A 25787-nucleotide genomic window follows, 5' to 3' on the forward strand; every position below is an offset into this window, starting at 1 on the left:
CTCTGAGCTGAAAGCTGTTGTTTGAGCACTGTGCTGATCTGCTGAAGTAAAAATCTTAGAAAAATCAGAGAAAAGTACAGAAAAAAGAAGCAAAGCGCAGAGCAGTAAGCTAGAACGTCCGAACGGTACAAGGACACGTTGGATCGCTGCCATAGTTGGTCGCTTACTGGACACAACCATGATTACCCATTTATAGATCTTAGCCATTTAGAGCCAAATTGTTTGCCAGATTTTAATGATCAAAAAACTGATTGCCAATTCGCTTTAATTGCATTATGAAAAAGCCTAGGCTAATTACCACCATATTAGTTCTGATACCACATAAAGTCAACTTCATAAATAGGCCTGTATCCATTGCGAACATAATTTATTATGAGTCTTAAAAAATAACATAAAATCATTGTTGAGCCACAACATTGTCAACATACCATAGTTTGACTTGTACTTCACTTCGCTAAAGACGGCTGTACTTTAGCGTCTTGAGCTCAAACAGCGCTAAGAGAGAGCTTACGAATGGTCCAGACCAACATTACGAAAGTATGACTTACAAAAGATATACTTAGCGTACGAACATGTCGGGAATCATGCCATAAGTTTAAGAGAGGGGTTAAGGAATAGGTTGAGAACTACTTAGCGATAAGAACGTTTTGGGGAACCGGGCCCTGATTCTTTTGGTGATTGATTCTGAACTGATTCTGTGCTAATGTTATGAGCGCGGGTAAACCGAAGGCTTGATCAACGGCAGTCATCGTCAATGACGTCATTACGTCAAGCGCAATCAAGAACGAGTCATAATTTTCCTTTTTACCTCTTCATTCACTGCTACAAATTGATGGCGGTAATATAAGTACGATTTAAACCACTTACAGTCTTAACACTGCCAGATGAACAGCATGTTTTAAATGTAGTAAATCACATCCAGCCACCTAGAGGTCACGACCTCACTTCTAGTAGCCTAGTTAAAAAACATTGGCCTTCACAGAAGCTTCTGGAAAGTTCCAGTCAATAATGTACAGTACCACATCAATATAGCAGAAACAAGACAAACTCACCTCATTCACAGACACTGAGAAACACATTATGTGTACATTAAAGTAAATGAAATACTGTTGTTAAAATTAGATGCATATTTTAGATAAGATGTTAAACCCATGTCCTGACTCTCTGTGGTCCCAGGATATATTTCGAAAAGAGCAGAGGTGTGACCTCGAGATCCTGGCCAAATCTGTCCATTGGCCTCTGACCATCATGGCTTCCTAACAATCTCTATATCTACTGATTGGCTTCACCACTCTGTCCCCTGTCCACCAATAAGCTGGTGTGTGGTGGATGTTCTGGTGCACTATTGCTGCCGACGCATTAATATTTAGATTTAACACTGGATTAATCACACAAGAAATGTAGATTGACTAAATATATTGATCAGAAGTAACGTCTTAATACGCAATGAGCAAAAAGTCAACATGAAAGGGAATGAAGTGCATTTCTATTTCCTTTTTATCTATCACCATATGTGTCCCTGGACCACAAAACCAAAATTGAGATTTATACATCATCTGAAAGCTGAATAAAAAAGCTTTCCATTGATGTATGGTTTGTTAGGATATTTGGCTGAAATATAACTATTTGAAAATCTGGAATCCAGCATTTTTGGTATATAAATTTAGTATACCACCCCTATTTGTCAAACACACACATATTATATATATATATATATATATATATATATATATATATATATATATATATATATATATATATATATATATATACCTTCATTGGGGGCTGAGTCCCCCTAAAATGAAAATCCTAGAATTGAGTAACACCCCTGGGATGAGTAATGTGTTTGGTGAATGCAGTAACTTCATCCAAACACAGGAGGTCGCCATAAAGCTTCAGGAATTCAAAAATTTAAAAAAATAAAAACTAATGTAACTAAACTTGCTAAAGATACCCAACGAATTTATGGAATGGTTTAAGAAAAAAAGCTAAGATTTTTTTTGCACAAATGGCCATGAAATGAAATATATGACAATCTGTGATCAGCTGATGTGGCTGGAATTACTGGAAATGCTTTACAGGAACATTAAAACTACTGACCCGAGAACAGTCAGAGAGTAAGGCTAACATCATAGGCTACTTATTTCTGACAGAGATAAAAAATAAAAATAAAAAAAAATAGGCTGTGAGGGATTGAAATACAGTGTGTTCAATTGATTGTACTGTTGTTCCATAATATGCCGATTGTTCAGCTTCTGAAAGTTCTAACATCTCTCAGTAGACAATCTCACACTGAACCATAAATGACGTGATCTAGGATATTTGAATAATGCAAATTGTATTTGATGGTCCTAACTACAGATATTAAGATCAAGGTTGCGTGGTTGGATCCAGATCCAACTCTCCCACCTTACATTTACCTAAACCTACCAGTCTCCACCCCAGATCCCTAAACCCACCCAACTCCACCCCAAAACCTACACGTCTCCACCCAGCCAACATGTCCATGTGGGCCCCACATGGGATTTATCTGGACTATGTGGGTGTCAACTGGGCATGGGCTCAGAGTGGGCACTTTGATGGGCTGAATGTGGGCCCCAGCTTGGATACAGTTATGGGCCCCACCCAGTTAGGCTGCCCGTTATTGTTTATTTGTGGGTCCCAAATGGTCCACATTTGGGCTATATTAGGATATATTTATAGTTATATACTTTTTTTTTTTTTTTTTTTTTTTGCATATTATTTATTTCAATGAAGTTATGGGTAGCTACATAATCCTAACAATTAAATTGATTTAATTGTATGGATTTCATGTTTTAGATCATTTAGGGTTATATCATAATGTAACAACACAAGATTATTTATTTCATGAATAATCCTATTTTATTTTATTTATAAGTATTTGAAAGGGTTTTTCTTATAATCTAAATGCACTTGTGTTATGCGGTCATTGAGTCATGCGATGATTGGCGTGGCTGTCTTCCCGCCCCTTTTCATTCAAAAAAAAAAAAAACCGGTTGCTACTCTTCACTTCAACACGGTCTGCGTCTCATTGGATAAACTCTCTAAACTATCCAGGTAAGATCATTATATTTCACTTTATATTAACCGAATTACTGCTGCTGTTATATAATTGGATGTTTAATTTTTTTTTTTTTGAAAATACAGTAATGGCAGAGTAACTAATGAAACTTAATGAAGCAGGTCGGGATTGATCTGTCGTAGCTGAAGGGCTAACGTTAACGTTGTATAAAAAATTTAAATGTTGGCAGTTTACTTAGCAAACGTAGGATGTTTTATTTAGAAAATTCATTGGGCAGAGGCTTAAAACAAGTTTAAATGCTTTTGAATGTTTTTGAACGCCCATAAGCGTTTTCACTTCCATAAAAACGCTTTTAATGTGAGCGCATACAGGCACGTCTGCTTCAGAATAGATTAAAAATTATATCTTTGTAGGCAAACGTGTCGGATGTGCCAGTGGAAAATAAATGGTGTAAATATAAAAGTTTGAAGAGTTAATGTGCTTAATTAGGGAACAGATATCAGCTGTGTCGTGCTCCGGAGGTTATCTCAAAACCTCACGATGGTCCAGCCGGTCAGCCAGCTCCACTGCGGGAGGGAAATGCTGGTAAGCACGGCTTAATTGATAAAAACAAACGAGACGAGACGACTCCAGGTGTTTTAACCACAGCTACTTTATTTGGTCACCGAAAGGGCCTTGATAGAGAGTTGCATCTCCGACGTGTTGCCAGATCCAGATATTATAAGTGTCTTTTTGGAGAGCATAAAATGTATAACGTTAGGTTACAGGAAGAAATATGCCAACTCTGGTCACGAAGAATGCTATGCTATTTCATTCAGTTTGGTAGTAAACCTTTTACAAAAATCCTGATAAAAACATTCATGAGAGCAAGTTCTTATTATCCATACTAGCTATAGCAATGCTTTTTAATGAACGTTATTACAGTAATAAGCATTCTTGCATGAATAATAAATTTATCCACACCTAACATGTAGTAAAGTATCAAATTGGGATAAACTAAAATAATGTCTGATTTATTAATGTCCATTCCCCCGAAAAACAGACGGCACAGAGAGTGTAATGAGTTGCATTTTAGGTGTTAGTAATTTTTAGGTGTTAACAAACATCTCCCCGTGCGATAGCATGACACCGTGACAGATTTATTGTGAAGATGAAAGCCCACCAGAGTGTGGTAAGTTAACTTTAACTTTATACCTTTTATTCTGATGTTTGCTAGATATAAAGCTACATTATTTTTATAAAAAATATAGTGTGAGCGAACTCTGTGAAGCTGTGCTAACTGGCCTTTTCCTCCCGCAGCGTGGCTGTCAGACCAGAGAGAGACTCGTCGTATAGTCCAGTGGTCCCCAACCTTTTTAGCACCAAGGACCGGTTTAATGTCAGAAAAAAATTTCACGGACCGCGTTTTAAGTTGTGACGGATAAATACAAAATAAAATGATACGACTGGCATAAAAACTGTGGTATATTGTAAATATAATAATAAACATGAATCCACTGTGTATTCGGATAAAACTTTATTAGCAGCATCCTCGTAACATCGTGCCAACAACATAACATGAATAACATCCTCTCTGCCCCATAACCCACTTTTTTTCACTGATTATGGTCACTATGGTGACGTTTAAACATGCCTAAAAAATAAGATGCACCACAAAAAGGAATATAAAATCCGTGAAAATAACACAGAGCATCCGGCCTTTTTCCAAAATAAAAGCTCGTTATGGCTCAGCGCACTTCTAACTCCACTTCTGTTATTTGTTTTGCTCACGGCTCTTCTGGTCCAGTCTGGTGTTGTTTTTGTGTTGAAAATGTAAAAAAAAAAATATATATATATATATATATATATATATATATATATAAATATAATGAGCGAGTACATCATGAATCCATTTTCCAAACCATGTTTTTGTCTTATCCTGAATCACTACGGTACACCTATAATAGGTGTTTATATTCAGACTAATTTAGTCTGGTTGGGGTCGACAACGCTACAGAGTAGCACAGTACCTGCGTGACTCGTAATAGATGTAAACAGAGAGAAGTAGCTCCGGCTACAATGTTCTTCCGCCAGACGGGAGCGCCAAAAGTTACCAACTGCAGCTTTAATGTAAATTATTTATTCCTTCTTGTGTGGCCTGGTACCAAATGACACGCGGACCGGTGGTTGGGGACCACTGATATAGTCCTTTTACTTGCTTACTTTTCCAGTAAACTAGTATTTTCCTTCCACAGTGGCACCAGCAAACCAATAGGGAGACTCGTGACATTATATAGATACAGGTAGGTGAAATTTAAAACACTTGAAGTCATCTCGTTTGTTTTATCAATTAAGCCGTGCTAGCAATTAACTAGCATTTCCCTCCCGCAGTGGTGCTGACTGACCAGCTGGACCATCGTGAGGCAGACGGGAAGAGTCATCGCCATAAAGAAGACCATTTTATATGTTTTGAGATATGAGTTCAATGAATATTGTTGTATAGTTTTACTAATTATGTACATTAACTCTTCAAACTTTTATTTTTATATTTACACCATTTATTTTCCACTGGCACAATGTGTTATCTATGATTTTACTTGTAGGCTATATGTATATTCATTGATGAAACATGGTTAATATTCTGGTAATTCTGTGTTGTTAAAGTTCAGCTTTGAAAAATAAAAGATGAATTATGAATAAAGCTGTTGGTGAGAAGCAATAACTTGTGTTACTGAATATATAATAAAATAATAGTACTTTTAAAATTACATTTCTAAACTGAATAGTGTCACTTTTAACTTGTTCATATTACCTTTAGTAGTATAACTTGGGCAAAAATATGAAGTACTGGCACAACTTAATTATAACCACGCATGCTTTTTAATGTTTTTGTAAATGTTTTAGTAGTATTTTAAAATAATTGCCCTTTCTGTTTTTCTTTCTTTACTGTTTTTTATTTTTTTTATTTTTAGGTATGAAGCTGAGAAGTCTACACAGGCCCAGGAATAACACCATTTCGTCCTGTTCTGTTCAAGTATTTTTGTATTAACACTTTCTGTGAAGCCCATATTACACATTATAAGGGTATTCTTAAAGCATTATAAGCAATGCATTATAATACAACTTATAATATGTTGGATCATCTCATGAATATTTATAAGAACAGGTTTAATATATTTACTTATTTGTGGTTGTAGCTTTTAAGAATATGATTAATTATAACATAATGAAAACGTTGCATCCACATTTACAATGGATTATATTTCTCATAGTTATAATGTATTATAAGTCTCATATCTTGCCATTGTTCTGATGCTACTTAAAGCGGTCAAAGAGTAAAAATAATAATAATAATTTTTTAAAAATTCACTCAAACAGCCTTAAGATCAGATGAATTTGTAATATGACACATTTGCTTTGAACTATTTTTATTGTAATATCAGTTTGATTATTTTGATGGTACCCCTAAGACAGCTGTGGGGTAACTCTGCAACTATATCAACTAGCAGTCATTGGAGTATTACTATGTCTGCTACTGTAAATATATGGTAACACTTTATTTTGATGGTCAAACAACAGATAAACTGACATACAGTAGGTGTCTTTGCAAGTACGTCAGCTTATTCTACCATACTAGATTCTACCATTCTTGAGCATATTAATACTCTAATGAGAGTTAGTTGGGATGTAGTGGCAAAGCTGCTTATAATCGATTGATTAAGGGGACCATCAAAATAAAATGTTACCATATAAAAGACTGCATTTTTTTTTTCAGTTAAGAGTATTAAGCTCACATCAAATAACATTAGCTCCAAAGGAAACACTCAAGTAAAACTCAACATCTAACCACTCACAAGCTGTAATAAGATACTGTGCAGACTTTAAACAGTGTCAAGATATGATACAGTCCATTATACTGTAAATTAAGTAGATTTAATATGGTGTTCATAGTGTTATAAATATTAATACTCTTTAACTTATAACTATGATATATTATGTATTGTATTATGATGTATTATAATTGTTATGATTATTCATGAGTTGACATAACATATACGTTTTTTTTATAATGTATTATGCATTCATTATAATGCCTTAAGAGTACCCTTATAATGTATTATAAATATGGGCTTCATAGAAAGTTACCGTATTTTTATCCAGTTTTTATCCTGTTTTGTTTTATTTTGTTTTACCCAATAAAAAATGTGATTTAGAGATTCTGAGTTGAAGTCATTTTCTTCACATTTGAAATATAATTTCAAATGTATTAAGCACCAATTGTTTAGATAAATAAAACATTTTAATTTAGAGTTTAATTGCATATTAGTTCATTAACTTTATCCAGAGGAATTAATAAAGAAATATAAATGGGGCCCAGTTCTGACCCACTGTGGTCCCACTATAACCCCATATAAGGGCCATTTGTGCGTCTAGTGTAACCACCCATCTAGGCCCCATAAGGGTTTTATATGTGGACCAACTTGGCCCCAGTTATTAGAACCCATTTGGGACCCAAGGGGTCCACCCCCTGATCCCCTAAACCCACCCATCTCCACCCCTAAAAATACCTGTCTCGACCCCCTGATCCCTAAACCCACCCATCTCCACCCCTTAACCTACCCATCTCCACCCCGATCCCCTAAACCCAACCATTTTCACCCATTGGTCCCCTAAACCCACCCATCTCCACCCTTAAACCTACCAGTCTCCACCCCCTGGTCCCCTAAACCCACCCATCTCCACCCATAAACCTGCTCGTCTCTACCCACCGATCTCTAAACCTACCCGTTTCCACCCCCTGATCCCTGAACCTACTCGCCTCCATCACCTGATCCCTGAACCTACAAGTCTCCACCCCCAGATGCTCTTCACCCACCCATCTCCACCCCCAGATCCCCTAAACCCACCCATCTCCACCCTTAAACCTACCTGTCTCCACCCCCTGATCCCCTAAACCCACCCATCTCCACCCCTAAACCTACCCGTTTCCACCCCCTGATCCCTAAACCTACTCGCCTCCATCACCTGATCCCTAAACTTACCAGTCTCCACCCCCAGATGCACTTCACCCACCCATCTCCACCCCTTAACCTACCCGTCTCCACCCCCTGATCCCCTAAACCCACCCATCTCCACCCCCTGATCCCCTAAACCCACCCATCTCCACCCCTAAACCTACCTGTCTCCACCCCCTGATCCCTAAACTCACCCATCTCCACCCCCTGGTCCCCTAAGCCCACCCATCTCCACCCCTAAACCTACCCGTCTCCACCCCCTGATCATTAAACACACCCATCTCCACCCATTATGAAAGTGAATAGGATCCAAGAATAATTTGTATATTAACATTATTACATATATACTCCTTTGTGCTCAGTAGCACAAATAAATGTTTACAGGTTTAGAACAAGTCGATGTTGAGTAAATTATGAAAATGTCAATTTTTGGGTGAACTATCACTTAAAGCCAGGTACTGTGATTGTATTTAATAAAGTACCACTGTACTGGAACACCATGATGCCATCTACAAAATACTTCTCTACTTTTTGTAAATAGGGGGTGGAGAATTTATCAGTTTCTCCTGAGCATCTGACTGACTTCAGTGTTGTGTTTTGCAGATGATGAGCGAGGTGACCATGAGACCGGACACCCTTCAGTACAGTGATGCCTGAAGTCCAGGCATTGACAGACCACACTGATACCTCAGGGGATAAACATTTTTTACACAAGGCAACACAGTACTGCAGTAAAGATCCCTTAGCCCTTGCCATCCTCAAGAATGGCACTAGCTCTTTGTTGTACACTGTTAAATTCAACACTTTCAATTTTAAGATGTACGTAATGGAATAAAATTCTGATGACCATGATGTAGCTGAAGTCACATTTTCTTCAAGGAGATCTCGCTAAATGCTTTGAGGAGGAGCACAAGTCTGCATTCCATGTCATTTTTAGCTTTCGGTTTAATGTACAAGCACTCTGCCAACTTTTCTGCTGTGCAGGTAACGTTACTGATATGCCTCAGTAATTTTTATATCCCGCATCCAAGACCCGTCTACTCCAAGCACCAATTGCATGCCACTTCTTCATTTCATCCTCCCACTGTGTCATACACTCTTGAAGAGAGTAGATGAAAACTATATTAGAAGACTGAGAGCCGGTTTGATTCCACATGCTGTGCCTTGGTGCGTAGTCTTAAACCTTCTGCTGGGTTGGACCTGTTTGGCTTTGCATATCTGCAAATTGGTTGTTGACATCTCAAACCATCAGTGTGGTTGGCCCAGCATGTGGAGCAATGCTGACGCCTTCAGGGACAGTATTCAAGCAGTTTCGGCCCAGATCTGGCCCACATTTGGCCCGCATGGGTTTCACGTGTGGACCAAATGTGGGCCGGTTCTGGGCCGAAATTGCTTGCTGTCTGGGTTCAACCTGTCTGTGCTATTGGGGCAGTGAGGATCTGGGTGTCTGTGTGGTTAGGACAGCAGTATACAGTATAATTATGAGTTGTTTACAGAGTGCTTGTGTTCAAACAGGCTGGCATTTGTCTTTACTCATGGATCAAACACTTGTTAGCGTGACTGGGCTAGAATAGTGATGTGTTTGTACTAGGATCTTAGGGAAATTTATAAACAGACTTGTAGAACAGGTTTATTATTATAGGACACCTGTATCGAGTCATAATGTGCTTGCTGAACTGTGTTTTGCAACACTCTTTGCTGGTGGATTGTATTCATGATGTCAGATTATGGTTTGAATTTTACTGCAGACAGTAAAAAAAGAGTGGGCTGAAAAGGATGATGGGATACATGAAGGTGGTCTTAGCTCCTTTGTGCACAGATTTCACTGGATTTCAGTGTTTCTTGTTCTTTTTAATGCCTAAGATACTGGTCAGTTGAACAGCTGTTATAAATCTTCAAAACAGAAGTTTCTGGAGAGTTCCAGTGTCCCTAGTGTACGTCACTGAAACAGAAGAAAGACACACACTTCATTCAAACATGATGAGAAACACATAATATGGCATGTACTCATTAAAGCTAATCAAATACTGTTGAAGAATTTAAACTGTTTTACTTCCCTGTGATAACGGGGCAGATCTCAGTTTGGTCTGTACTTACTGTCAGGAGCTGAAACCACCAGAACCATCAATCATCCATCTTTACAAACCTGTTGGAAGGTAATAGAAATCAAAGAGTGTTAAGGCATTCAAGGTATTGAGACAGTGATAAAGTTATTGGCAGAGTTTTGTTGGTTTGTTCTGCTCACAGGAAACTGTTTACATTAATTTGATCAAGACAAAGCACACACAAATACATCTCCCCCTCTTGTTGTTCTGAATATATAATATCTTGTGTACAACACATACAATATCCACCTGACAGTATTCACATACAGTATTCCACACTGAATATGAAATGAGTAACAAAGAGGCACTCCGTTGCCTCCATCACATCCATTTCTGCGCTCACAATGTTGACACCCTCCATATTGATGCTGGCTCTTTTTGCATGGAGGGGGGTTTGAAGCTTCTTGTAAAACTGTAGTCAGAGTTGGCTTTACTGATTCCTGCAAGTTAGAAAACATATAAATTATTTGTGAAATAACTTAGAATCTTGCATACTTTCTTCCAAACGATTAGGGATGTGACTGATCATTTTTTACCACAGTGGTAAGGGCCAATTCACTGGTTAGGTTGCACACACACAACTCACAAACAATCATGACCACAGAAACATCAAGATCAATGCAATATTCATTAATAAAATAGCTTGGATAGCATACTGAAAAACTAAAAAGCAAAAATGTATCTGTTTTTGATTTAACTAAACTTGCAGCTTGATTATTGAAAAGACACTACACAAACATTATTCACACATGCAGTTTCTCACTTTCTCGGTTAATAAAAAAAAAAAAAAAATGCTATTCGTTCAAGCTACATCATTTCTGTATCTGATTTAAAGCATGCAGAATGCTAGATCTAAAGGCCTGTTGCCAAAAAAAAAAATGCATCAGTGGTTTTTTGCCTATATGCATTTCATTTAAATTGTGCAAATGTTCTTGTGAGAAACTGAGCAGCCCGCTCTCAATTTTAACATCTTTATATTTCTCCTGATATTACAAAACAACTGTCAATAAGAGTAAAACATTCTTCATTAGAACATTATTCTACAAGAGCAAGACATTTTTATTTAATTGTGTTATCACATTCACAGAGCTGCATGCAATCAAGTGATTGTGGCTGTCAATTCTTTAAAACTATGGCATCTCAAATATCTCCTCATCACAATGAACGTCATACAGCTTGGAACTCAAGTTCAGATAATTTTCTGATGTATCATATCGATCACAAGTGCAGTATGGAGTACCTCAAGGCTCAGTACTAGGGCCGCTACTCTTCACGCTTTATATGTTACCCTTGGGAGATATCATCAGGAAACATGGTGTTAGCTTTCACTGTTATGCTGATGATACTCAGCTCTACATTTCTTTGCGGCCCGGTGAAACACACCAATTTGAAAAACGAATGGAATGCATAGTCGATATAAAAAAAAAACCTCAATGACAAGTAATTTCTTACTGCTAAATTCTGAAAAACCAGAGGTGTTACTTATTGGACCTAAAAACTCTGCTTGTAATAACCTAGAACACTGTCTAAGACTTGATGGTTGCGCTGTTAATTCTTCATCATCAGTAAGGAACCTAGGTGTGCGCTATTTGATCGCAATCTTTCCTTAGAAAGCCACGTTTCTAGCATTTGTAAAACTGCATTTTTCCATCTCAAAAATATATCTAAATTACGTCAAATGCAGAAATGTTAATCCATGCATTTATGACCTCAAGGTCAGATTATTGTAATGCTTTATTGGGTGGTTGTTCTGCACGCTTAGTAAACAAACTACAGCTAGTCCAAAATGCAGCAGCAAGAGTTCTTACTAGAACCAGGAAGTATGACCATATTAGCCCGGTCCTGTCCACACTGCACTGGCTCCCTCTCAAACATCGTATAGATTTAAAATATTGCTTATTACTTATAAAGCCCTGAATGGTTTAGCACCTCAGTATTTGAATGAGCTCCTTTTACATTATAATCCTCTATGTCAGCAAAACTCAGGCAATTTGATAATACCTAGAATATCAAAATCCACTGTGGGTGGCAGATCCTTTTCCTATTTGGCGCCTAAACTCTGGAATAACCTACCTAACATTGTTTGGGAGGCAAACACACTCTTGCAGTTTAAATCTAGATTGACCGAGGTCACCAGATCCAGTCTGTGTCCAGATCAGAGGGTCACTGCATTCACCAGGATCCAGTACGTATCCAGACCAGATGGTGGATCAGCACAAAGAAAGGACCTCTTCTGCCCTGAAAGACAGCGGAGACCAGGACAACTAGAGCCCCAGATACAGATCCCCTGTAAAGACCTTGTCTCAGAGGAGCACCAGGACAAGACCACAGGAAACAGAGGATTCTTCTGCACAATCTGACTTTGCTGCAGTCTGGAATTGAACTACTGGTTTCGTCTGGTCAGAGGAGAACTGGCCCCCAACTGAGCCTGGTTTCTCCCAAGGTTTTCTCCATTCTGTCACCGATGGAGTTTTGGTTGCTTACCACTGTCGCCTCTGGCTTGCTTAGTTGGGGTCACTTGATCTACAGCGATATCGTTGACTTGATTGCAAATAAATGCACAGACACTATTTAAACTGAACAGAGATGGCATCACCGAATTCAATGATGAACTGCCTTTAACTATCATTTTGCATTATTGACACTGTTTTCCTAATTAATGTTGTTCAGTTGCTTTGACTGAATGCATTTAGTTTAAAGCGCTATATAAATAAAGGTGACTTGACTTAAATCTCTGATCTCCATGTGCAAGTGTCTTGTTTGCATGCATGTCATTGCAGCAGCACATTAAACTTTAATTGTAATTAAACTGACTGGAACTACCTGTGAATCAAAGTATTTTAATGAACACTTTTAGCCAATCAGAATCAGATATTCAGACAAACCATGGTATAAATCGATTACAGTAACCGTTCAACAAACCAAGCAACTAAATGGTAGTGTTATGAAAAAAAAAAAAACATACTTTGTGTTTGCGTTAATTTGCTGAAGTAAACCGTTCAGAACTTAAAGAGCAGTCTCTAGATTAAGATAAAGGTCCTTCCCAAACCGCATCTTCACTTCATGCAGCAGCTACCAAAAAAAAAAGAAAATAGGAAGAATTCATTAAAACAATTTTGACTTTTTATTCATACAAAAAAATAAATTGAAAATGCAGTGGAAATACTACACTCAAAAGGAAACAACCCTAAAAACAAATACTCACAAGTTGTGGAACCCGAAGAAATGGAAACATATCTATGACCTCTCATGTTGATTTTGTCATTAAATCAACTCTTTTAAAAAGAGCGCATATCATTAGATTTTTGAGATGTTGGTGTAGTCAGGTTGTCTTTTACGTAGTTCAGCATTTATCACAGTAATGTGCTCCTGAAAACCTAATGGATCTTCCCCAATACTTTCCAGGTTTAATATAATCTGAAAAAAGTATTAAATAACAAAATTCCTATTGTAGATCTACAATCTTCTAGCATTACTGGTCAACAACCAAGCAATTTTAAGACATTTTAGTGAAGGATAAAACAGACAAACCTCCTGGGACTGGGTTGAAACCGGATTATCAGTACAGAGGAGAACTGGAAAGTTTGCGGTCTTGCATCTTTTTGTTTGCTGAAATGAGCAAAAGACAGTTCATATAAGGAAAAATATTTAGAAGTGACATAGCACAAATAACTGAAAATCAATTATCAGTAGAATTAAAGCATTCACCAAAAGAAAATAAAAATCTGTCACCATTTACCTTTATTGTTTCAAACCCACATGACTTTTATTAATGGATGTCAAGAATAATAAAAAACTTGATTTGGCCGCATGTCTCATACTGCAGATTGTAGGGCTGTTCTTCATTACCATTTGAGTGTGCGGTCAAAAACTAGCTTATGTAGCAGAGCGGGAAGAGATTAATATAGGACCCTAGGAATACTAAAACCCTAAAGTGATTTATCAATGCTGACTACACCACCTCTTTAAAGTGAGGGGAACGAACACATTAACAGATTTTTAGACACAGGTTCGTTACCAGGTAGGGCAGAGACTAGAAGGTATTAATGCACATGTTTATTAGGTTTACAATAATCAGAACACTTAAGACTAAAAATATAGCTCAATAGAGCTAAACTACAACTCAATACAATAAACAAAACAAAATGACTAAAACTTACCCGTGGCCAGGTAGGCTAGCTGTAAAGTGATTATTCTTAACACACACACACACACACACACACACACACGAAGCAAGTGATCACAAGGGGCAATCCAATCTCAGTGCTCCAAACACCACCAAGGCTCTAGTACAACCAGCCTCCAGACACGGGGCCTAACACACAGAAAACACCTATTATATGAAACATGCAGTGCTTAAAAGCAACAAACAATTATAACATAATAGCAAGCAAAACAAAGCAACAAAACAGCAATGCAGGCTTAAATGTCCCTCCATGTAGGAAAGGATCATCCCAATCACTAAGATGGACCACTCCCAACAGACATTGTTCGTCCTGCTAAAAACAAACTATTAAAAACTTACTTAAATCGAATCACTTATTTGGAAAATAAATAAATCATACATACCGACAATTGGTCTGCAAGACAAAATGGTTGATCACAGAATGAATCATAGCGGTTTACTCAATGACTTGACAATCATATTCAGGTGAATAAACCAGGTGGAGGGTAATGACAGCCTACACACCATCGAAGTTGCGAACAAGATCTAATTCCAACTACAATAAGTAAATAACTTCATTTGATATGTACAAGTTCACGTCATATTTACCAAACAGCTAAAAACATACCTTTTAGATGGAAGCCCACACACCCCAAGGGGCGGAGCTAGCAATGATGCATCCCAGTTGGCCTACTCCCAGCCCTTATATTACACATACCTGGTTCTGATTGGCTGTCAATTTAAACGCATGGGAGGGAACTTAACCAATCTGCCACAATCAGAGCCTAGGATCAAACTAAGCTTAGGATCAGAAATCACAAAATTCAACAGTTTGCAACAAGCACAACAAAACTTACCAATGTAAGGCAACTTGTGACACTGTCGCGGTTCAGGCTCTTTCGTGTTTTAGTGTAAAGAAGCAGCAGAAGCTTTGACAACTTAATTACTAATGGGTTTAGAACTTATAAAAAGTAAATTACTTTAAAAAAGTTATTTATCTGACTTACCACAACAATATTTCCGTCAGAACATTATTTTAAATCAGCAGACGGGGATCAGTTCGGGAGTTCAAAGCGGAATCGCGAATCATTTGAATCAGTTCGGGAGTTCGTAGCGGGATCGCGAATCATTATGAGTTGGGAATCGACCCCTGGGTGCCGCCATTGGCTAGCAGACCCCCACCTGCTGTTAGCATTCCATTGACTTCCATTCATTTTGGCGTCACTTTGACAGCGAATAACTTTACATCTGAGGCGTTTAAATACTCAATTTGTCCATTAATTATTTCTTAAGAAACAGAACATGTATAAAAGGCTCCATTACCTTGTATCTTACGTTATGGTCCCGTAGAAGCAGTTTTTGTAAAAAATAGGCTAATTATTGCATCATAACCAGCGACTCTCTGTCGCACAGTAGAGAAATTACCATATGGACAGGAGGAGAAGCTCGCAGGCAATCTTTTACTGAGGCAATCGAGGGTCGTGGAGGCATAAAGTCAAGAGAGATAATTAATCAGAATACTTACCAAAATTTTCTCCTGTTCACGCTCGCCTTAGAAGACTTACACATTGCTCACGTGACATCTACGTGATCAAGCTCAGTTTGAGTCTGCGCAGTATGCCTGACCCCCAGGAAGTGCGTGCTTCTAATTGATTTCATTTTTCTCCGTTGAATCCAATGGGGTCCCTGTGTCCATTTCTTTTACTGTCTATGGTTCAAAGGGGGTTCGCGAATCATTTGAGTCTGTTTGGGGATCGCGAATCATTTGAAGCAGTTCGGGAGTTCGTATAGCGGGTTCGCAAATCATTTGAGTCAGTTTGGGGATCGCGAATCATTTGAATCAGTTCGGGAGTTCGGAGCGAGTTCGCGAATCATTGAAGCAGTTCGGGAATCGCAAATCAGTTGAATCAGTTCGGGAGTTCGTAGCGGGTTCGCGAATCATTTGAGTCATTTAGGGAGTTCAAAGCGGGTTCGCGAATCATTTGAGTCAGTTTGGGGATCGCGAATCATAGCTGTATGGATAGGCATGGGCGCTGCCTATGCATAGGGCCCGGGATCTTGTGCAGCGCCCCTGCCAGTGTTGTGTAATATTCAGTTCCCATGAAAAACTGTTCCCATCGGTGGAGTTTACATGAATAAACATTTGTTCCCTAATCAGTGCACTACTTGGATTATTTTGAAAAGGTAACGAAGTGTCAATGTTAAGCACTGGAACAGTAACAGTGTCAAATCAATGCAGTTTGTGTAATATTAATCGTCTGTTAAGCTGATTTGCTTGATCGATTGCAGGCACACAGAAAAACAATAAGCGAATAACCTATGCTAACCTTGGGATTTATAGTTTCTTAATCATATTTTTTTATGTGTTTAGCTTTTTATACATTTCATTTGTGGGGCATTAATTGCTGTTTAAACGATTAGATAAGTTAGGCTACTGGTGACTATTACTGCAGTGTATTCATGACAATGCTTGAAACAAATATATACTGTATGCCGCCTAATAAATATAGCTATAGGCTAGCTATCCTGTGTCATTTATAAAAACTTTAGTTTGTTTTTAGTGTTTCTGTTACCTATATAAGTCACATGCATAGGGTACAGAAAACAATTTTCTTGCAGTGAAAATGTTATATTGTAATCAATTTTTTTGTAATTGGTTTAATAAAATGGTGCATAAACCTTAACGTAGTGTTCTGATGCAGTCTTCTTGGACATAGGTCAGCAGCTACTCCAAGAATATTATTTTTACATTTGGATAAGAAATCATGTGTCTCATCTTCACCAATGTTATTATATGGCTTTGATTTGCTTTTGTGATGTTTCCACATATATTGATCATCATGTAAAGTCCCTGTCTGTTTCAGACTGGATGAGAGAGTTGAACTAACTGGTACAGTCTCTGATCATTGTATGAACTGGACATACATGGAGGCTGTTCTCATCCAGAGACAATAAATATCTCAGACACTCACCTCATTTTGCATTGCTTCATTCCATGCTTACTTTCGCACAACTTTCCTTGTCTTTTCAATTTGAGTTATATTCATAAAGCAATTACTTCTGTACTTGTCATAGTAACATTTAATGAATGTAATATTTATGTGATCTACAATATCATTTTTTGAGTACAATTTTAAACAGTAAACATACTTAAAGATAACATGTTATTTGTTAACCTGCATGCCATGTTACTATCAGTTGTGGACAGTAACGGAGTAGCTTTACTTCGTTACTGTACTTAAGTACATTTTTCAAGTATCTGTACTTTACAGGAGTAGTTTTATTTTGAGTAACTTTTACTTTTACTTCACTACATTCCAAAGCATAAGATCGTACTTTTAACTTCATTACATTTCATAAAACATATCGTTACTCCCTATAATATATCACGTGCTCCGACACGCAGAAGCGGTGTCTGATTCATCATGAACGAACTGAGTCTTTTCAAAATAAACTTTAATCGGATCGCGAATCGCACCAAACGATTCGTTTACGAATTAGAATTGCAGCTGTTCTGGAGTCGACCACTCACTGATTCAAATGAACCGTTTAGTGCGAGTCACCAGAAGTAAGAACCGGGAGATCTTGTGAGTGCGCGTGCGTCTGATGTTGCTAAGTTATTAATGTCGAAATTTAGGATTAATTATTGTAACTGAAAATCATATTTATGTCAAAATTGTCAGTTGTTTGGGAACTAAATCCGCTGTAAAGAGTGATCTGTTTAAGCCCACTGAAATGCTGACATGCAGACACATCAATCAGCGTCTCTGTGTTTTAGGTTAAAAAATAAAATAAAATAACCTTAAACTAACACAGATTAAATAAAATAACTCATGCATGTCCAAATTCCCCGCTACCATAATATTAACAGTTTTATTAAAATGCTACCATGACATCTGTTTTTATATTGTGTATTAACAGTAACGTTATACATATGTATATTGTTTGGATTAACTAGACAACGTTAGACAGACATGTTTATTCATAACAGTACTGAAAATAACTAAGTAAATATTGTAGCTGATGCTAAATGTCTAGCTAACAAGCTTGCTGGTGCTAACTTGAGGTAATTTTTATAAATAATGTCCAAATATTTTTATTCAACCACCTATATATATATATAGATTACATCTAGCGACAAAAGAAAGGATGTGATGTTCAGAACATGGTAACTAGTAATTATCAAAGAGGGGAAGAGATGCACCCCGTTTGGCCAGGGGTGTTTTTACACCACAGACAAGGTTTGAGAAGGAAAAAAATCATTATGAAAATATAATTATATTTTCCTTAAAATGTTCTTCCTAACTTCAGGCCTTATTATCATGTCATATATAACTGTGATGTTCTGTAAAACCACAAACTTTAAAACACTTTCACAGATCACAGATTCCAAAATAATATTTGGTAGCACAACTATTAATAGTTCTAATAATAAATCATCATATTTTCATGATTTCTAAAGATCATGTGACACTGAAGACTGGAGGAATGATGCTGAAAATACAGCGCACATCACAGAAATAGATTATATTTTAAAGGATATTAAAATAGAAACCATTATTTTATATATTTTATTTTGATAATTTAGAATTATTACTGAAATACAACCTTTTTTTGTTTCAAACAGTTTAATGAACAATAATAAATGAAGTACCTGGAGCTGACAATGAAGTAAATGTATAATAATTAGCAAAGATGATTAATTTAGCGCTGTAAACGCGCGTGTGAGGGGCGGAGACGCGCCGCGGAGCGTCAGACGCGCGTGAGGACCAAACAGCAGAACGGTAGGAAACTTCACTCCTATTATTACTTATTACTCTTTTACTATAGCGATTTATTTTTAGACACGTGATCTGAGTCTTTCATAGATTTGTAGAGTTATTAGAGTTATTAGAGAAAATGAGTTTTTCTTTTTTTTTTTTTTTAACATTCTTTGGTCGAAGTTTTCAGATCAGTAATTCGGAGCCTGTTCGCGACTCCGTTGATTCAGATCGGCACTTCGGAGCCTGTTCGCGACTCGGTTGATTCAGATCGGCACTTCGGAGCCTGTTCGCGACTCGGTTGATTCAGATCGGCACTTCGGAGCCTGTTCGCGACTCGGTTGATTCAGATCGGCATTTCGGAGCCTGTTCGCGACTCGGTTGATTCAGATCGGCACTTCGGAGCCTGTTCGCGACTCGGTTGATTCAGATCGGCACTTCGGAGCCTGTTCGCGACTCGGTTGATTCAGATCGGCACTTCGGAGAATGGTCGCTACTCGGTTGATTCAGATCGGCACTTCGGAGCCTGTTCGTGACTCGGTTGATTCAGATCGGCACTTCGGAGCCTGTTCGCGACTCGGTTGATTCAGATCGGCACTTCGGAGCCTGTTCGCGACTCGGTTGATTCAGATCGGCACTTCGGAGCCTGTTCGCGACTCGGTTGATTCAGATCGGGACATCGGAGCATGTTTGAGATTTTTTTAAATTCAGACATCGAAGCAGGAAGTGTTTGTCAAACAGTTAATTGGTGATAAATGAATATTTGGACTTGAGGCTTTTTTTTACTTGTCGATTCAGCATGTACATGGACCCACACACAGGTGGACACACTCTAGACTTAATCATCAGTAGAGCTCTAAAATTTTCATCCATTGTTATTAAGGACGTTAACAAAGGACGTTATTCAACCACCTATATATATATATAGATTACATCTGGGGAGAAAAAAAAGGATGTGATGTTCAGAACATGGTAACTACAGTAATTATCAAAGAGGGGAAGAGATGCACCCCGTTTGGCCAGTGGTGTTTTTACACCCCAGACAAGGTTTGAGAAGGAAAAAAAAATCATTATGAAAATATAATTATATTTTCCTTAAAATCTTCAAGGCCTTATTATCATGTCATATATAACTGTGATGTTCTGTAAAACAACAAACTTTAAAATACTTTGTTCTTCCTGGTGAAGATCAGATGGTCATCTCTGTTTTCTCTCGGGTACATCACAGTGTAAGCTTCACAGTTAACATCACTCTCATCAACGTAGTCCATGTCAACAACAAAAATATATCTTGACTCCATATAGTGGTTATTTTGGAAAAAATCCCAGGTATTTTGAGCAGTAGGATTATAAAAAAAAATGTGCTAATATAAAATTAAAGTAGCCTATATAAAATTGCAAACATCTATCTTTCAGTACTTTTTTACTTAAGTACATAAAGAATTTAGTACTTTTGTACTTTCACTTGAGTAAAATTGAAAAAGGAGTACTTTTACTTTTACTGGAGTATCTGTACTTTTACTCAAGTACTTGATTTGTGTACTTCGTCCACCACTGGTTACTATTAATACACTTCAGAGAACTGTCAACATTAAAGAGTGTTGTTAAATTATTGAAATATTAACTTTAATTATAATTATAATAATCATTATTATTATATTTATTAGTAGTAGTTCTTTCTCAGATTGTCTAAACCATTAAGCTCTGTATTTGACTGTTAACTCAATGCAATAAAGAAAAATGTGTCCATTTTAAAAAGACTGTTCATTTAAATATAAAAATGAACTCACATGTTGTTTCAATGTTGCATGACTCACTCTGTAGAAGGTACTTTAAAATCTTAGTAATAAAATATGTGACAGAAGTAAATGTGCATTTATAATAATAAATACACTGATGGGGCTGTGAAGGCTGGTAAAATCTGGTTATAAAAAATAAAAATAAAACATTAAAGAAAGCTTGACACAGGATGCTCACACCTATTTTATTTAGACACAGATACATTTGCAATGGTTCGTTTCAGGTTTTGTACCCTATTTTCCACACTATAAGGCGCACTTAAAAGCCTTTAATTTTCTCAAAAAACGACAGTGCGCTATATAATCCGGAGCGCTTTATATATGGATCAAGGCGCTCTGTCAAAATGTTGACATTCCCTTTAGCACAGCTCCATCTAGTGGATGCATAACGCATTACGCCTTATAATCCGGTGCGCCCTGTATATGAAAACAGTTCTAAAATAGGCCATTCATTAAATGTGCGCCTTATAATGCGGAAAATACGGTATACAAATTGTACTAGTCTCTCTCCAATGACAACTAGGTAGTCTAATCAAAGAAAACTATTAAAAATAAAGCCTCACAAATGAAATATATAAAAAGCGAAATACACCAAACGGTAAAAACTGTGTTAGGTAAGATAGGTTAATTAGCTTATTGATTGTTTTTCTGTGTGCCTGTAATCAATCAAGCAAAACATAAAAGACAATTTATCATATTACACAAACTATCAATTGTTTTGGCACTGTAGTTAATGCTAATTAACGCTTAACATTGACACTAAAAAAAAAATTAAAAAAAATCAATCAAATTCAGAACTATTTAAACTACCACCTAAAATTTAATTTTGTTAGATTACACACTTGCAAATAATTGAAATTTACACAATTCAAATTCAAATCATTTTTTCATAATATTAGCTCCATACTTGTCATTATAGAACCTTTTTAGCATAAAAGGTTCTTTGGAGTTGAGGAAAGAACCCTATGCTTCTATATAGAACCCCAATGAACCCTTTTTTCTAAGAGTGTGTTGTCATAACTTTCACCTTGAAGATTGATTCACCTTGGTTTCTTTTTTGAGACCTCAGGATCCCAAGTTAAGACCCAGAACAATAAAACCCACAGAAGAGGTGGGAGTTCAAAGGAGGAATCTTTATATTACCAAACTGCTGAGTGGGATCGCGAATCATTTGAGTCAGTTCGGGAGTTCGTAGCGGGTTTGCGAATCATTTGAGTCAATTCGGGAGTTCGTAGCGGGTTTGCGAATCATTTGAGTCAGTTCGGGTCAGTTGTGGACAGTAAGGGAGTAGCTTTACTTCATTACTGTACTTAAGTACATTTTTCAAGTATCTGTACTTTACTGGAGTAGTAAGTTCGTACTTTTAACTGCACTACATTTCATAAAACATATCATTACTCCCTATAATATATCACGTGATCCGACACGCAGAAGCGGTGTGTGATTCATCATGAACGAACTGAGTCTTTTCAAAATAAACTTTTAAATCGTATCGCAAATCGCACCAAACGATTCGTTTATGAATTAGAATGATCCGATTGCAGCTGTTCTGGAGTCGACCACTCACTGATTCAAATGAACCGTTTAGTGCGAGTCCCCAGAAGTAAGAACCGGGAGATCTTGTGAGCGCGCGTGCGTCTGATGTTGCTAAAAGTAAGTTATTAATGTTGAAATTTAAGATTAATTATTGTAACTGAAAATCATATTTATGTCAAAATTGTCAGTTGTTTGGGAACTAAATCCGATGTAAAGAGTGATCCCGCTGAAATGCTCGAGTGCATGATGCAGACACATCAATCGTCTCTGTGTTTTAGGTTAAAAAAAAACTAACACAGATTAAATAAAATAACTCATGCATATTCAAATTCCCAGCTGCTGTAATATTAACAGTTTTATTAAAATGCTACCATGTCCTATGTGACGTCTGTTTTTATATTGTTTATCAACAGTAACGTGATAGTGTTTTGATTAACTAGACGAGTAGACAGACATGAATGTTTATTCATAACAGTACTGAAAATAAGTAAATATTGTTGGCTGATGCTAACTGTCTAGCTAATAAGCTTGCTGGTGCTAACTTGAGGTAATTTTTATAAATAATGTCCAAATATTTTTATTCAACAACCTATCTATCTATCTATCTATCTATCTACCTACCTACCTACCTACCTATATATATATATATATATATATATATATATATATATATATATATATATATATATATACATACACATATATATAGATAGATTACATCTAGGGACAAAAGAAAGGATGTGATGTTCAGAACATGGTAACTAGTAATTATCAAAGAGGGGAAGAGATGCACTCCGTTTGGCCAGGGGTGTTTTAACACCACAGACAAGATTTGAGAAGGAAAAAATCATTATGAAAATATAATTATATTTTCCTTAAAATGTTCTTCCTAACTTCAGGCCTTATTATCATGTCACATATAACTGTGATGTTCTCTAAAACAACAAACTTTAAAATACCTTTTTATTACTGGTAAAAATCAGATGGTCATCTCTTGTTTCTCTCAGGTACATCACAGTGTAAGCTTTACAGTGAACATTACTCTTGTCAAAAATATGTGCTAATATACTAAAATTAAATTAAGTAGCCTATATAAAATTGCAAACATCTATCTTTCAGTATTTTTTTACTTAAGTACATAAAAAATTTAGTACTTTTGTACTTTAACTTGAGTAAAATTGAAAAAGGAGTACTTTTACTTTTACTGGAGTAATATTTTACTATACGTATCTGTACTTTTACACTTGATTTGTGTACTTCGTCCACCACTGGTTCAGGTGTTCGTAGCGGGTTCGCGAAACATTTGAGTCAGTTTGGGAGTTCGTAGCGGATTCAGGAATCATTTGAGTCAGTTCGGGTGTTCGTAGCGGGTTCGCGAATCATTTCATTCAGTTCGGGTGTTCGTAGCGGGTTCGCGAATCATTTGAGTCAGTTCGGGGGTTCGTAGCGGGTTCAGGAATCATTTGAGTCAGTTCGGGTGTTCGTAGCAGGTTCGCGAATCATTTGAGTCAGTTCTGGTGTTCGTAGCGGGTTCAGGAATCATTTGAGTCAGTTCTGGTGTTCGTATCGGGTTCAGGAATCATTTAAGTCAGTTCGGGTGTTCGTAGCGGGTTCGCGAATCATTTGAGTCAGTTCGGGTGTTCGTAGCGGGTTCGCGAATCATTTGAGTCAGTTCGGGAGTTCGTAGCGGGTTCAGGAATCATTTGAGTCAGTTCGGGTGTTCGTAGCGGGTTCGCGAATCATTTGATTCAGTTCGGGTGTTCGTAGCGGGTTCGCGAATCATTTGATTCAGTTCGGGTGTTCGTAGCGGGTTCGCAAATCATTTGAGTCAGTTCTGGTGTTCGTAGCGGGTTCAGGAATCATTTGATTCAGTTCGGGTGCTCGTAGCGGGTTCGCGAATCATTTGATTCAGTTCGGGTGCTCGTAGCCATAGACATATAAATAACTAGACGCCTCATTGGCTGCTCGACCGCACGTCAACGTCGCCGCCATCTTGGTGCGGGCATCTGTTCCATCATTCTCATATGTGGAATCGAGAAAATGCCTCAGTCGTGTGCTGCTTTGGGCTGTACAAACCACCGCACAATTGAAAATAGGTCTCGGGGAATTACTTTTCACAGGTAAGACTGAAAAGTTGTTGTCTGACACTGATCTGGTTGTATTTGGTCAATAAAACATTATGTAGACTACACAGCTTGACGGTAATGGACCATGACCGTCGGAGTCACACACTGTTAGCTAAGTTAGCGATATCGATGTTTTGTTGCTGAGTTGAGGAACCCAGAAATTTTACACTCTTTATTGTATAGTTTTAGCATATGTTAAATTATATATGGTAAATCGCCCGTAATCGAGATATTCATTTATATTGCCGTTTTTTTCTGTGCTGACATAACGTTACTCGTTCCGACTAAGCGACATGAATCAAATTTAATTAGTTGGCTAGCTAACTCTTTTCACACACTGAAGGTTTCCCAAAAACATACAGTTGAGGAGGCAGTGGGAAGTAGATTTAAGAAGAGAAGGTTTTTGCGCAAGCGAGTCCTCCGTGCTATGCAGTGAACACTTCAAGCCGGAGGACTTTGACAGGACAGGTCAAATTGTGAGGATTAGGGATGGAGCTAAACCATCGATTTTCAGTTTCCCCCGTCATCTACAAAGAGTAGGTTTTATGGTCACTGGTTTATAATTATTTGATAGCGTGTCATTAAATAGTTAGTTACATTATTAAATATTTATTTTAGCCTGTGGAAACCAGGAAAACAAAGACCTCAAGGAAAGCTGAGGAGAGCTGGTCAGTGGACTGTTCCCAGGATTTCCAAGAGGTCGACCCTCCTCTGCCTAATGTTGTGAGTATTTGTACTTGTTAAGACTAGAACAACTCTACATGGGTCAAAGACTAGATTTTGTTGTAAACGCAAGTAAATTGTCTACTTTCATATTTAAATAATGTTTGAGACAATAAAATGTCAAAATATTGGAAAATGATACTATTGGAAACACTATTTGTCCTTGACCCACATACAGACACAAACACTGTAATGGCAGTGGGATTGGGGGGTCATGAGATTAAATAATTGGAAAAAAAAAATGTTTTCAAAAATGAAAAATTGTTGTAATTTATTTACTGTAATTTTATCCCAGATAGTATGTGTATGATTTTTAATGTTTAGATCATGATTAAGAATTCAATCCAGCTGACAGAAAACTGTACTAGTTATGCCCCAAACAGCTGAGGCTGTGTTTCATGTGAAATTAACATTATGCCAAATATTTTCATTATTTTCTCTAATAGGATCATTCCTATGCATTGCCTGCATCTCCTGCTGTTCCAAAGACCAGACTCTGTGAAGCCTTGGCTAGAGTGGAGAGTCTGGAGCACGAG

At 37.3% G+C, this 25787-nt stretch overlaps 1 protein-coding gene and 1 long non-coding RNA gene across 2 annotated transcripts in view; one reads left to right on the forward strand and one right to left on the reverse strand.

Annotated features, from left to right (window-relative positions):
• Positions 1-12098: 12098 nt before the first annotated feature.
• On the reverse strand, positions 12099-17784 carry LOC127964254 (uncharacterized). Its single transcript, XR_008155009.1, has 5 exons — positions 14712-17784; positions 14303-14457; positions 13674-13751; positions 13348-13559; positions 12099-13214 (listed from the first exon to the last, which is right to left on the reverse strand). It is a non-coding gene; the product is annotated as an uncharacterized LOC127964254 (long non-coding RNA).
• A 6829-nt stretch (positions 17785-24613) lies between these two features.
• LOC127964119 (THAP domain-containing protein 6-like) overlaps positions 24614-25787 on the forward strand; it is a 1354-nt gene continuing 180 nt past the window's right edge. Inside the window, exons 1-3 of the mRNA XM_052564281.1 lie at positions 24614-24619; positions 25147-25251; positions 25698-25787. The exon at positions 25698-25787 is cut by the window's right edge and continues 180 nt beyond it. Of these exons, the coding sequence (XP_052420241.1) occupies positions 24614-24619; positions 25147-25251; positions 25698-25787 (201 nt within the window). The remainder of the gene's footprint in view (positions 24620-25146; positions 25252-25697) is intronic.

Source organism: Carassius gibelio, chromosome B8 (assembly GCF_023724105.1).
Source record: "Carassius gibelio isolate Cgi1373 ecotype wild population from Czech Republic chromosome B8, carGib1.2-hapl.c, whole genome shotgun sequence".
In the NCBI taxonomy this organism is placed as follows: Eukaryota; Metazoa; Chordata; class Actinopteri; order Cypriniformes; family Cyprinidae; genus Carassius; species Carassius gibelio.